This window comes from Heloderma suspectum, chromosome 3, assembly GCF_057233095.1.
Source record: "Heloderma suspectum isolate Gila_16-S chromosome 3, 16-S_ref, whole genome shotgun sequence".
Lineage (NCBI taxonomy): Eukaryota > Metazoa > Chordata > Lepidosauria > Squamata > Helodermatidae > Heloderma > Heloderma suspectum.
Window position 1 is genome coordinate 42,052,584 of NC_139460.1, and position 14,088 is coordinate 42,066,671.

At 44.1% G+C, this 14,088-nt stretch overlaps 1 protein-coding gene across 3 annotated transcripts in view; it reads right to left on the reverse strand.

Annotated features, from left to right (window-relative positions):
- Positions 1–214: 214 nt before the first annotated feature.
- Positions 215–14,088, reverse strand: part of SMAD9 (SMAD family member 9) — a 52,485-nt gene continuing 38,611 nt past the window's right edge. For 2 of the 3 annotated variants that reach the window (XM_084843033.1, XM_084843034.1), the window contains 3 exons: positions 11,445–11,666; positions 9,398–9,654; positions 215–2,484 (listed from right to left, as the gene is read on the reverse strand). In XM_084843033.1, coding sequence (XP_084699159.1) covers positions 2,341–2,484; positions 9,398–9,654; positions 11,445–11,666 — 623 coding nt within the window. In that variant the 3' untranslated portion in view covers positions 215–2,340. The remainder of the gene's footprint in view (positions 2,485–9,397; positions 9,655–11,444; positions 11,667–14,088) is intronic. The other variant, XM_084843035.1, reaches the window with a different exon arrangement.

Here is a 14,088-nt window from a genome sequence, read left to right on the forward strand (position 1 = left end):
ATGTATATATATCTGCAAACTGAGGGCAACACTTCAAGCATCGGATGAAGTGGGCTATAGTCCCCAAAAGGTTATACCGTAATACATGTGTTAGCCTTTAAGGTGCTACAAGAACCCTTGTTGGTTTTGCTATGAAGAAGACTAACATGGCTACCTCTCTGGAAGTAGTCTTTTAACTATTTTTGGTTCCTTCTAAAAAGCAGTATTAAAACATGAAATATAAATATTTTAATGAAATTGTTGATAACAGTACTATAGGCTTACAGTACCAAATCAGGGGTTTAGAATGAGTAACTGGGATGCCCCAAAATGGTCTGCTATGGCTCACTTCTGCTGCATCTTTAACACTCAAATAGAGGCCAACGTTCAGCAACTGTAGCAGAAATCCAAGCAAGATGCGGGACGTGTATCCTCTTGATGTCTCACATTTTTCACTTGCAGCAAGTAGTTGAACTAGGACTTAGTTGAGCAACTGGTTCACATTTTCCCCACACATCTTTTGTCTGTAGGCTAGCAACTGGGATGGGGAGACATCAGCATCCTTCAAAGGGCTGGATTTGATCAGGGGCATCCAGCCGCCGATCCCTAAGCTAGAATAAACTGGTGATTATTGTTCAACTTGGGAGTGAACATCCTCAGAGACAGGACGGTGAGCTTAAATGGATGACTAATGTGACTCACCAACAGCCCAATTGTACAGAAATACAGTGGCACAGACACTGTGTTCTACTGTTGCAGTACAGTCATCTGGCTCTGCCTGCCCTGCGGTGGAAGCCCACTTCCAAAACTCTTGCTTTCTGCCTAAAGTCTTCTAAGGTGTCATCTTTTCTGCCTGAAGCAAAGCAGGAAATGATACACACCCCGTCTCCCACCAAGTCATAGTACCTAAGGCACCTGCGTTATTTTGGCACCTGGGGCAGGAAATTCCATAATCGCCTCTCCCCCTCCCCAGTAGAAGAATAAATTAAATAATAATTTGCTGCCCTTTCATGACAGCCCAAATCTAATGCCTGAGGCAGCTGCATCACTCTGCCTCATGGTAGGGTCAGCCTGTGTGCAATGGCTCATGTAACTCGGATGTTTACTATAGTTTCTATGATTTTACATCCACGTACAAAGTGACTTCTCATGCAAGCAACAGGCTACATGTTGATGCTAGAATTAGCACATCTACCCAGTGTAATCCATTAACTTCTACACAACAGTTAAATCAGGGTCATTGCAGATGACAAGCCCCCCCTTTCCTAATCTAAGATGCATGTAGGTCACTGGGTTTGGCTGGAAGGATTTTTTTTTTTTACTAGAAATGTTCAGTAGTTTTTATGGATGTGACAAGTTTATTTCATGAAATCATGTTCAGTACTGTGTGTATTCCATGATTACACAGTGCAAGTGCAGGATTGGATATTTTGGGTGAAAAGTTAACCATCTTGAGAATATGAAGAAGGAACTACATATTATATTAAACCATGCTGCCAAAACCATCAACTGTAAATTTTTAACATCCAAGATGTTAACATGCCCTATTGTCAAGATGTTGCATGTTTCCCTGCTTCCACAAGCAAATGAAGTGCATGTAGAGGAGATGTACGATGCCTTGGTATTAAGACAGAGGGAGAAAATACAAACACACTTGCCATTTTTAGCAGTAGTTGCACGTGCCTTACCTCCACTCCCTCTCTCATCAACACTGAATGATGTGGGGTGGAGCTGTGAAAATGAACAATGCTGTAATATCAGGAAATGGATAAGTTGTCCTAGACATTACAGAGCAGTAAGTGAGAATTATTTAATATAATGCATAGTTCCAGCCTCAGCTTCCACTAAAGCACAATTCTAAACCTTAAGGCTTCAAATTGTGGAGACATGGTGAAATCTCAGAAATAGCATGTGTGTTTGTGTGTAGAATCAGCACAATTTCTGGCTGCTGTTGAGAAACAGAATGTGGACTAGATGGACCCTGGCCTGATGTAGCAAGACAATTCTTATGATTTAACATGTCAACTTGCTCAATTTGCAAAATGTATATAAGTTGTAGAATTTAGCTTTGCTTGGTGTGTTATATATATATTTGCAAACAACACTGGCTTTATTCCATACCCCAAAACAGGCTTGCAAAGCCCAAACTTCTATAGCTTTGTCAGCAGACAGAACACAATTAACCAAAAAAACATAAAATACAACATGACACCCCCCCACCCCCCCGATAATATACTATGTACATATGCATTCAGATATTTACAGCTACATACAGAATCTCTGGTTGGCTGCCGTGTGAGAATTCTATAAGCCACAGCCTGCAAGAGCGTTCGTCCCATAGGTAGATTGTGGAGATGATTCTTAAGAAACGGAGGAAATTGGGTTATGAGGGGAACCCATTTGTGTCAGCACCTTATCTAGCCATTGCAACGGTCCATGCAGATGGATCTCAATCCAGCATGGAGTACTTGTAACATCCTGACGATGATACTCCGCTCCCCAGCCCTACAAAAGAAATGAACAAATGCCAATGGGTCAAAAAGATTGCCTTGTTTTTCATCCTATCAAAGAAAGTCTAATTCTGCAGCATCCTTTGGGAAAACTTCTGCTGCATCCAGGAAAACAGTAGTAATAAAAGTTTATTGCTTGGCCATTGGCTACAGCAAAGCATAAAATGAATCAGAACTGTTCATTCAAGGAAGTTTACTAGAGACAGAGACAATTTTGCAATAAAGGAAAAGGCCCTAAGGCCCACTGCACTGGCTCTGTATTCTACAGAACTTACACTTGCATCAGTCATTGTCTATAATGCCATAGTTTTGTAGTTCGTGTGGTATATGCAGGGGTGAGCAATTTCTGGCCTTGCAGACGTTTGGCCTACAACTCCCATGACCCCTCAGCATTGACTATGCTGGCTAGGCCTGATGGGATTTGTAGGCCAAAACATCTGGAGGGCCAAAAGTTGCCTACCTCTGTGCTATAGGTTTGAGAATGATTTTTGAACTTACTGAGGGGCGATTCATCCGTGCAGGTACATCACTTAAAAAACATTGCAAGTACATCCATGAACTGCCTTCACCAAGAAGCGTTGTGTTTTGAGGTGATAGCAAGTAATACAAAAAAACACACCTCTCTCTGTGGTATTTGGTTGTGGATGGCTGCTTCACAAAGACAAGTCTTCACTTGTCTATGTGTCCTTCTCTCTATATATAATTTATTTACAGCATTTTTACCCTGCTCTTCAGCCCAAAAAAGCTCCCAGAGCTGCTTACAAAGATTAACAATAGGACAGTCCCTGCCCTCAGGCTTAAAATCTAAAAGACATGACACAAAAGGAAAAGGAATTGGGAGGGAGGAGGAAAAACAGGCACTAGTTCTTAGTTTCAAAGTTCTTATAGGTGTTCTTTCTGGCAGGGAAGTGTGAAACAAGCTCCTTGCAGTGGTTCCTTCTCTGGCTGATGTATGCGGCAAGCTTAGGAAACAGAGGAAACATAGGAAGAGGGATGGCTCCGACGCCCAACTGGGTCTGGGAATCCTTCTCCTTGCCCCACCCACTGAGCCTCTGGCCTCACTCGCCCCCACTCATGCCCTCCTGGATGTTCCTCGCCCTCACTGGGACCCTTCCGTGAGCACCTGCCATTTTGCCGAGCTTATCTTTACTGAAAAAAAGGTCATTAAAAATGTGCATATTTAAATATATGGAAATTCAGCCTGGGAAAGGCTGATCTACGCAATATTAGAGGCATAAATGGGGGCTTGAGTGCAGGTCCAGGGGGGCTTGAGTTGGGGGCAGTCCCAGACAGGGGTCAATTCATCCATCCCTACATAGGAAACTGCCTTATATTGAGTCAGACATTATTTTGTAATGTATTTTTATCTATTTGTAAGCTGCTTTGATATTTTTTGTATAAAAGTGAGGTAACACTCCCCTCCCAGAGATCCTGGTGCTGACTACTATTAGCAGCAAGGAAACAGACATCTGTATCAGGACTACTGGGGTGGAGTAGGGGGCTGGGGAGAAGCTTTAACCTCACCAGCTTCCCAGCGTTCCTGGGGCGAATTGCCATTTCCTGATCACAGAATCTCCTCATCCCTGCATGCCGAGATGTCTCTGTGCGTGCGTGTGCATGTGTGTGTGTCTGTGCAGCCCTGTTCCACCACCCAGCATTGTATGCAGCCCTTTGGGCAAAAAAGGTTGTTGGGAAGGGAAAATGAGTTTTATCCCAGACTCCCTGCAAGGTAGGCAGGAATCTTCAAAAGTCAATAGGTTGCCACTACCCCCGATTCCTCCAGTCCAGTCCCAAGTTAGGGGACTCTCAGACCTTTGGATATGCTTGGGGACCACTGAAGGCTCATGCTGACACCATCTATTTTAGCCCCCAAGCCCAAACATAGCCAGTCACTCAGCCAAGAGGCACTTAAACTAGCACTGAGGTTTACCCTGAAGGAAGCACACTGAGCTCTAGAGGCAGGTCAGTAGTTTATTAGGATGGGGAAAGGGGAGAAAGGGAAAGGAAATCAAAGTTATACAAAAAGTTACACAGAACCTTTGCTACACTATCCCAAGCAAAATAATAAAACACTAACTGACCTATCCTATACATTACCAGAGTAAGGATATCCCAGGACACTGTCCCAGCCAGGGTTCAAGAACGCAGCAGCTCAAAACAACTTGACACACAAGGATGGGAGACAACTTAGCCATCCTCCATCACGCCTTTTATCTCTCAGACCCTGGCAACTCAGGGCAGATCTCAGGCAGCCAATCCCGGGCCAGTGCCAACGTGGTCCCCTGACCCTGTAGGGAGATGCACTTTCTTGGCAAAGCCCAGCTGCAATAATTCATCCCAGTTAGCAGAGCCTAGCTGTGGCCTTGAGCATGGGAGCTGCCTGGAAACAGCACATTCACAGGTGGTTACATCATTACGTGGCAACTCGGCCTGGCCCAGTGGCTGAGGCAACCAGAGGGGAAACTTGTAACCTGCCTCCTGTTCTTGACAGTTGCCTACCCATCCTAACAAACAGTTACCACTCAGCATCAATTACTTGTTTTGGTGAAGCTCCCCCCCCCCACACACACACACCCCAGTTCTCTATTCGCATCACGCAACAGGTAACTGGTACTCTTAGGACAGACAGCATTCAGTATTTAGAAGATACATACACGAAGACCAGAAGCACTCTAGAAACATTTCAGTCCAGCTAACAAATCTAATGCTAAAGGGTTTTTTTTAAATAACATGTAGATTGCAAAAGGAAGTAAGGTAAGAGCTGTGTCCTAATCAAGTAAATATCTTCACAGACACTGCTGGGTTTTGTTTTGTTTTTGTAAAGTGTAAATCTCGAACGTACTTATATTTTGAATTTTTACATTTTCAATTGATGCCATGTAACCACTCCTCTACAAATCACTCACAATTTACATTCTAAGATTCTTCCATTTGTTACAAACAGTGTAATATGTCAATCACGAGTTGCTTTGTGCTGCACATAGCGTACATCTGACTTTGTATAAATGAAACCATGGGTAGCACAGCATCTCATCTGTCAAATTCTTGGTTCATTCAATGGTTCTCCATCCCCCTCTGGTGGTATTTTGGAAACAGTTTCAGGTTAACTTTGTATTAATCTTGTTCTCTGCACAAGTCACTGGGACTTTATGTCTCTTTTTGAGAACCTAACTGCTACTCTTGTGGGTGACAATCCTTACCATGCAGACTCCTAGAGGGTCAAATGGAATCCCTGATTCGTGTTTTCAAGGTGTGTCTTGAAGACTAAAGAGTGCATACTACATAATTTGAACAGTGAGCCCACTGTGAAAGCACACATGCTGGATCAAGCTCAGAGGAAACTTGTTCATCCAGGTTGCAACTGAAGAGGCCATGCACAGCGCTTTTTGGCTGGTTCTTTTGTCAACCACAACACCAACATCCCTCTTCTTGGAATGTTCCCCCCCCGCCCCAAAGAGACAACAAGCTGTTGTAGTGGTTTGGTCTAGGATCAGGTAAGACCAGGTTCAAATTTCTACACAGCCATGAGGCTCACTGGATGGCCTTGGGCCAGTCACAATCTCTCATTCTAAACTACCTCATAAGTTTGTTGCGAGGATCAAATTGGCAGAGGGAGGGAAACAGGGCCAGGAACAACACGCTGAGCTTCTTGGAGGAAGAACAGGATACAAGAAAAGTGTACAAAAATTATTTTAACAGCACTGTTGAACAAATATTTGAGGAATGAGACATGCAAGGCACTTGGGGAATGGGAAGGAATAGCAGACAGCCCACCTGAAGCATGGGAGGAAGAGCAAAGAGGAACAGTAGGCCAGCATTCACTTGAAAGGCTGTGGGGCTTTTCACACAACACGCTAACCCACACTTAGGGCTCCTTTACATTAAAGAAAAAATCAGGAGCCCTGCGGAGCATTTTACTTCCCTTTCCACAGTGCATTGACAATTAGTTCTTCAGATGGTGAACACGACCAAATGTCCTTTCTCAGCAGCCCCCATATCACTGAATGAAAAACAGTGCCAACAAGATGAAAAATAGTAGTACGTCGCGTGGCTTATTCCAACCCAATTAAAAGAGGTTTAAATTGAGCCGAGGATAGTGCGGGAGGCCCCTGGATGCTGACAATGTCATGTAATGGACCCACAAACTTCCATGAGTGGCTAATCATGAGCGCACAATAAATGCTTTGTGTAGAAACGGCCTTAGTGGTTGAATGTGGGTTGTTTTGAACTGTGGGTTGTTTGTTGAACCATGGGTTACTGTGTTGTCTGAACACAGCACGTTTTCCGCAGGATGGGTTGTCGTGTTGTCTGAACACAGCCAAGGTGGCTTGTTAACCATGCAGTGTGACTTGTTAACCACCCTGAACAACCCAACAACAAACCATGGGTTCTCAACATGGCTTCTTTGAGACAGATAAGCCACACTACACCGTTAACAAGCCACCCTGGTTGCGTTCAGACAACCTGATAACTCACGGTTCAACGAACAACCCATGCCTCAAAACAATCCACACTCAACCACTGAGTGTGGGTTAAAGTGTTGTGTGAACAGCCCCTGTGTGTGTGTGTCAGTTTAGACATGAAGGCAGGAGGAAGCAGAGCTCACGTCACAGCACACAAACTCACACCTGCTCTTGTTTCCAGGTACATCTGTAGGCATCCAAAGATACTGATGTGCTCAAAAATAGAGGGTTGTTCTTGAAACTGGCTTACGGGTGTTGCCTGAGCCCCAGAATGTGTATGACAGACCAGGCCCGCATTGTAGCAACCAGGTTCTTATATATCAGGAGATGTTATGGAGCTCGGATTCCTTACGTGTATGCTAGATCAAAGCATAAACGCTATTCCCAGTCCTTGCTGCTAGGACCATCCCACAGGTTTCAGGATCATATTGTCTTCAATGGCAGTGCCACAGGAGGGTCAATGTCACAGATCATATTTCCCACCCACCCCAATTATGGAGCATCAAGGGACACCCTTCTTGCATCTCTGTCTGGGCCTTAAGGGCTGAAACAACAGAGGGTGACAGAACGGGAAAATTAATGTTGGGGGCTGTGCACACTTAGATCCTCCTTTTGTATAGCGGCACACAAACAGAAATTGCACTGACTGAAACTAAGGGTTGGTTCTCCATCTTGTTATTCCCCTTGATTCTCTCAACCTATATGACACTGTACAAAGGGGCTCCAGGCACAAGCAAGTTTGGGAGATTGGATCCCTCTAGGGTTTCTGTACATGGCCTTGATAGATGACTTTAGGCAAGCTGCTTCACCTTAACACCTCGTTTTCCCCTCTGTAAATTCTAGGTTTAATGGCATTTGTTGAGCACTGTAGTTCTCTCAGATTCAGTAGGCTGAAATCCTGTCCTGCATTCTACTCTAGTCAAAGGAAAGAATGAAGCATTCACCACTTCTCTTGCAGTGTAAGACGGAAAACAAGTTTATTTAGAATGAAAGATATATAGCTATCTCCCTGTATATGGAGAAATATTTTGTCATAAATATAGACAAGTGGCCATGAGACAACAAGCAGAGTGACATTTAAGAATAACAACAAAAAAGGAGAAAGGTGTCTATCATGGAGTTACACAGTTTGTAACTATTTCTGAAGTACCAGATAACAGCAGAGTGAATTAACAGGTGAACCACTACTCCTGGTTTCATCTCTAGTAATATTTATTATCAGAGAGCGTTGCTGAGACAGAGAAGGTAGGTGTGGTGAAGCCAACTACACTTATATAGCGCTAACACGCCTATTAATGCGTTTTCAAACAAAAAGTATTTTTTCTTCACACCAGTGAGTCAAACATTGCCTAATGGCAACAACCAACAGCAAGACATTAGTCTCAAGAGCTTACATGGAACCTCATGGTCAGTAGGCTAGCATAGATAGTCATGGGGGGGGGGGGAATACATTCATAGTCTACTGAATCCAATGGTCAACAGATGCCATTAAACCTAGAATTTACAGAGGGGAAAACGAGGTGCTAAGGTGAAGCAGCTTGCCTAAAGTTATCTATCAAGGCCATGTACAGAAACCCTTGAGGGATCCAATCCCTCAAACTTGCTTGTGCCTGGAGCCCCTTTGTACAGTGTCATACAGGTTGAGAGAATCAAGGGGAATAACAAGATGGAGAACCAACCCTTAGTTTCAGTCAGTGCAAATTCATAGGCTTCCTTTTCTCCTTACATAAAAAGAAGCAGCTTGCACAACAAAATCTTTCTTGTTTATAAATTGCAAATGCCATTTTCGGTAGAAAGGCAGGGTATAAATAAAATATATAAATAAACACAATTATGACATCACAAACACATGGTTAACTTCCAGGCCTCAAAATCTTTCTGAAATAGAAAATGGTGAGAGTGGGTGGAACAAGCTCTTAATACTCTTATTTTTGTACTACCCAACAAATCTTGATTGCTGGGATTATTAACTAGACAACATATTCCTTGTCTGTTGGATAATTCTGCCAACAGGCATCTTGGTTTCTTCTGCACTGTTCTTCTGACACCGTCCACAGGCTGATGGCTCTATGGTCTGAGCCAACCTTGTGCAGACCAGTCCAATTAAACTACTTCAGGTGTAGCAGCACCAACCACTTGATCCACAATGGCTGGAGCAGCTTCCTGTCCCTGCTACATGGATCCAGAGCTCTTTGGCTGACTGACAGCTGATAAAAGGGTGGCAGATTTGTACTGGCCTAGCAGTCTTTACCTGGGTGAACTAAAACCATCCCTCCTTGATTGCCTCCTGGCAGTGATGGCCAGTAAGTACAGGGACCACCTAAATTGCTTACACCAATAACCCGGGCTTTGTGTCTATTTGTTGCATTTCGAAAATGCTCCAACAAGAGACTAATTATGCCATTCTGCAGATCACAATCATAAGCAGAGAAAAGAAGTGCTTACTTTAACAAAGCTCATCCGGATAGTACACATCTTGGTTAGCTCATACACCACCTCAAAGCCATGGTTAACCGACTGGGCAAGCAACTGGGCAAAGAGTTGGTTGTTGAAAATCTTCAAGCTGCAGCCGCTGGGGATCTTGCAGACAGTGGCTGGGTGGAAGCCATGCTGATAGTTACAGTTGCGGCTCTGTACAAAAATGCTGCTGTCGCTCACACACTCTGCATATACTTCTCCCCCGACGTAATACAAGTGAACACCTTAAAAGGACGGAGGGAAACCCAACGGTAATTTTCTGCAGTCTTCAACACAGATTAAAGCCAGATTTGCCATGAATTTCATTATGTGACATAGAGAACATACACAAAAACCGGCACTGCAAGACGGATTATAGTTTAGAAAAAAAAAATTCTGTGGTTGGGAGTGAGGTTTAGGTGTGTGATAGACATTCCACATCTAAGACTTGAAACAGCTGGTTTGCTATAGGTCCCTCACTCTCTGGGTAGGGAAGTGCTCCCAGTTATATCTCCTTATGTAGAAGCCATAACCAACGAGCCTTTGTCAGAATCTCTGAAGTTCTGATTTTCTAAATCAGTGATTGGCTCCTGCTAGCCAGGCTACTTTCACTCCCTGTCCCCTTCCCAAAATCTAACACTGTAATCTAGCCTTCACAATGGCTAGGATTGTTTAGCTAGAGAAAAGGCAAGTAAGGGGAGACATGACAGAGGTGTATACAATTATGCATGGTGTGGTGAAAGCGGATAGGGAGACATTTTCTCCCTCTCTCTAGAATCCAGAGTCAACCCATGAAGCTGAATGGTGGGAGATTCAGGACAGACAAAAGGAAGTACTTCTTCACACAGTGCACAATTAAACTCTGGAATTTGCTACCACAAGAAGTAGTTATGGCCACCAATTTGGATGGCTTTAAAAGGGGGTTAGACAAATTCCTGGAGGAGAAGGCTATCCATGGTTACTGGTCGTGATGGTTATATGCTACCTCCAGTATCAGAGGCAGTATGCCTAGGTACGGCAATGCTGGGGAACTTGGGCAGCTGGTTAGCCACTGTGTGAACAGAATGCTGGAATAGATGGACACCTGCTCTGATTCAGCACGGCTTTTCTTAAGTTCTTAACTATAATATTTTCTCTCAATTCCTTGCATATGTCTTCATTTCTATTAGAAAGTTCCTCCCACTTTGACTAAAGTTGTGATGTCAGTGCACAAAGGGGTGAGGCTGAAAGTGAGTGGAATTTTCACTGATATGCCTGCAGGCCAAAGAGAAAGTACTTCCAAATGATGCCTGATTTATCTAGGTCACATGCCACACAGAAAACCCTCACTTGTGTAAGCTTTCCACACAAGCCTGGTCACCTTGAAATGCACTTATGCCATACATGGCTGGACCATCGATTGAAGGTGTACTAACATTAACGAGCAAATTGGCCAACACATCTGTTAAGTGCAATGAAACCTCACCAAGCACATTTGGAAGGCATAGTCAGTTATGGTCTTGCCCCTTGTCACTTGTGTCCTGTATAAATCAGGCCTTTCTCTCTAAGCCAGGAGTGTTGAACCTCTTTCAACCCGAGGGCCAAATTCCATTTCAGAGAAGCTCTCGGGGGCTGCATTCCGGGGGGGAGGTAAAGGCAATAGAGCCAAGACCAAAAATACCAGCATATTTTAGTTTAAAGTTCTTACTGCCAGTAACTAAACTTTAGGGGAGCCATTTCAACCTTTTACAATGGGGAAAAAACTGCATACAATCTGGGTTGTGGGGGCCAGGGGAATCCCAGAGGGCCAGTTTGGGAGCCCAGGACGACTGGCTTTGGCCCCTGGGTCTGAGCTTCTGCACCCATGCTTTAAGCCCAAGAGGTGCACTGGTGAGTTTCATGTAGCATGCAGGCTAGATGGTTTGCATTCTGATGTAAACATTTACAACAACCCCAAGGCCATATGGATGAGCAGGTTTGAACTGTATACTCTTCCACATCACATAATTGCTTCCAAGCACAATTTTTATCACTACAATGAGGCGTTTGCTCTTACCCTTTCCTATGTGTCTCCTGGTGTTTTCTATAGTAGAGTTCCTGTTTACATTAGACAGCAGTCCAAGACAGAACCTGCTCTTATTGTTCGAAGGATCTGTAAAGCCATCTATAAGTATACTTCGAGAAGAGGCCTGAAAAGTCTCTCCTACTCGATTATTGAGTTCATAGTATGCTACCGAACACCAGTGCTGTGGTTCCTCATAGCAAACAGGTCGGAAGTCTGGAAGGAGAGCCCAAGGGTAAAGAAAAATACAGGGGTAATGGAGAAAAAAGAACTGTGATATCTTTTCATCACAACAATACGACCAGTTCCATGAGCTCTCAGAATATGCCTCCATGGCATGTTCTTAAACGCTGCTGTTAAGTGTGCGTTCTGACAATTGGGAGCCACAAAGTAGCTGCTTAAAAATGTATCATGTGATGCTGATTACTGTATAGGCAAGCAGAGTTCTGTAGCAGTTAATCCAGGCATCACCACCCACAACTTCCCTGAATTTCTGTGTGGTTATATAGAGGTAGCAGTGCTGGGTGTTACCATCTGAGAAGGCCTCCAATCACCTCCCTCATGTGGTTCCAGGAACCATGCGGTAAAGTTGGGGAGGGGCTGTAGCTCTGTGTGATAGAGCACATACTTTGCATGCAGAAGGTCCCAGGTTCGATCCCTGGCTTCTCCAGGTAGGGCGAGGAAAGAATCCTGCCTGAAACCCTGGAGAGCCGCTGTCAGTCAGTGTCAACAATACTAGTCTAGATGGGCCAATGGTCTGACTCAGCATAAGGCAGCTTCCTATGTTCCTATTTTATTCAGCTTCCATGTGGCTCCCTAACTTTGCATGATGCGTGTTAAACTCATTTGTCATAAAATGGATCTGATTCCCCTGTACATATTAAGCTAATATATTACTTTTATTATTAATTGTTAACAACTCTGGCATTAATTATATTTAAGTACTGACACTATTAAAGAGCGTTTAACTATGACTCAAATTCATCAGTCACCATTTCATATAATTGCTACCGAATGGCAAAAACAGCAGCAACTCCTGCCCTAGGGCAGTTGGAATAATTCTGGTCTGATTTTGGTTATAACTCAGGAAAAAGATATTGAGATCACAGTACCAAGCATGCTGAAAATATCAACTTGCTGAGCTGCAGCAGGAAAAGGGCAAACACAACTTTTAAAATTCTTGGAAAAGCGATGGACACTGAAACATAAAGTATCATAGGAGCTTTATACTCTATAAGAAAAGGTGAAAACCAAGTGAATGCATGCATCCTTGCATTTATTTCTGCTGCATGTTGTCAATGCGATGTCCAAAAAAGAAAAACAACTCCCTTTTCAGATATGACTGTGGCAATAAACGGAAAAGCATGTGCACTTTTGTACCTGGTTCCTCCTTTGTGTTATTGAAATGTGAAGGCATCCTAAGTATAAACCGCTATGTCCAGAGGATCCATATATCAAATATTGTGGGCAGCTCTGATCATTATATCTCAAAAAATAATGTTAGAGATGGCAAGGGTAAGTAAAGAAAAGGACAATTAAATAACTTATTTAAGCTCCACCTTATTGAAGCCTTAACATATCCTTCAAAACCACCTCCATAATCAGGAACATGGAAAGAAAGGCTGAAATCAGAGGCATTTTAACTTGTGGGGGGGGGGGGAAGGGGAAAACAAGTTAATACGGAAAGAGCAAGCAGAACAATTATTCTTCACTCTCTCAACATGCAAGAGACTGCAATAAAGCTGATAAGCAATGGGCTGGATCCCATTAAACCAGTCATGACTTAAGTCCCACTGATTTCAATGGGTCTACTCTAACTATGACTAAATCTGGATCCATCCCAGGATGTTTAAGGGCACAATCCTAACTAGATAGGCGGCCACCTCCGACCTCGGAGGTGACCACCTATCCAAAGCAAGGCAGGAGAGGCATGGGGGGATCGTTCCCTCCGCGCCTCTCCAGCCTTGCTATTTTTTGCTAGACAGCCATTTTCACAGGCGGGGGGGGGGGGGCGACCAGGAGAGGAAGCTGCCATATGACACATTGGATGTGTCGTATGTGCAGCTCCGCTGTCCCCGCCCGAGAATGCCCCCCAGCCCCGCCCGCCCCTTTTTAATCGCTCTGCACTCCACTTGCGAGCACGGAGGATAGGGCTTCTCCACGCTGCCTCAGAGGCAGCACGGACGAGAGGGGCAGTCAGTTTTCTGGGAACTGACCTCGGAGTGCGGGCTCCGAGGTCGGTTCCTGGAAATGAGCATATCCAACGGCCCGCTAGACGGTGTCTAGCGGGCCATACCATTGCTCTCTCCGTCAAATAAAAGAAAGTAGTTCTTCACAGAATAATTTGAGAAATTCACCAGCACAGGATGTTACATGGCTTTCCTACAAGCTTAAGTGGGCTCTGGGCTTGTTTTTCCCAAGCAACTCCATGATACTAAATGGCAAACTGCTTCTAAAAATGCTGGCAGTTTCAAAAGCAGTATGGGGCCTGCTATTTCTTTTTCTTCTTTTAAAAAGAAATATCCCAATGGATGCATGCCTACAGTAGCTCTTTGGATCCTGGCCAATAGCTCTATCAGAGGTTACTAGTCATGGCAGCAGAGCCTCCATACTCAGAGATGGAACACTGGTCTGCCTT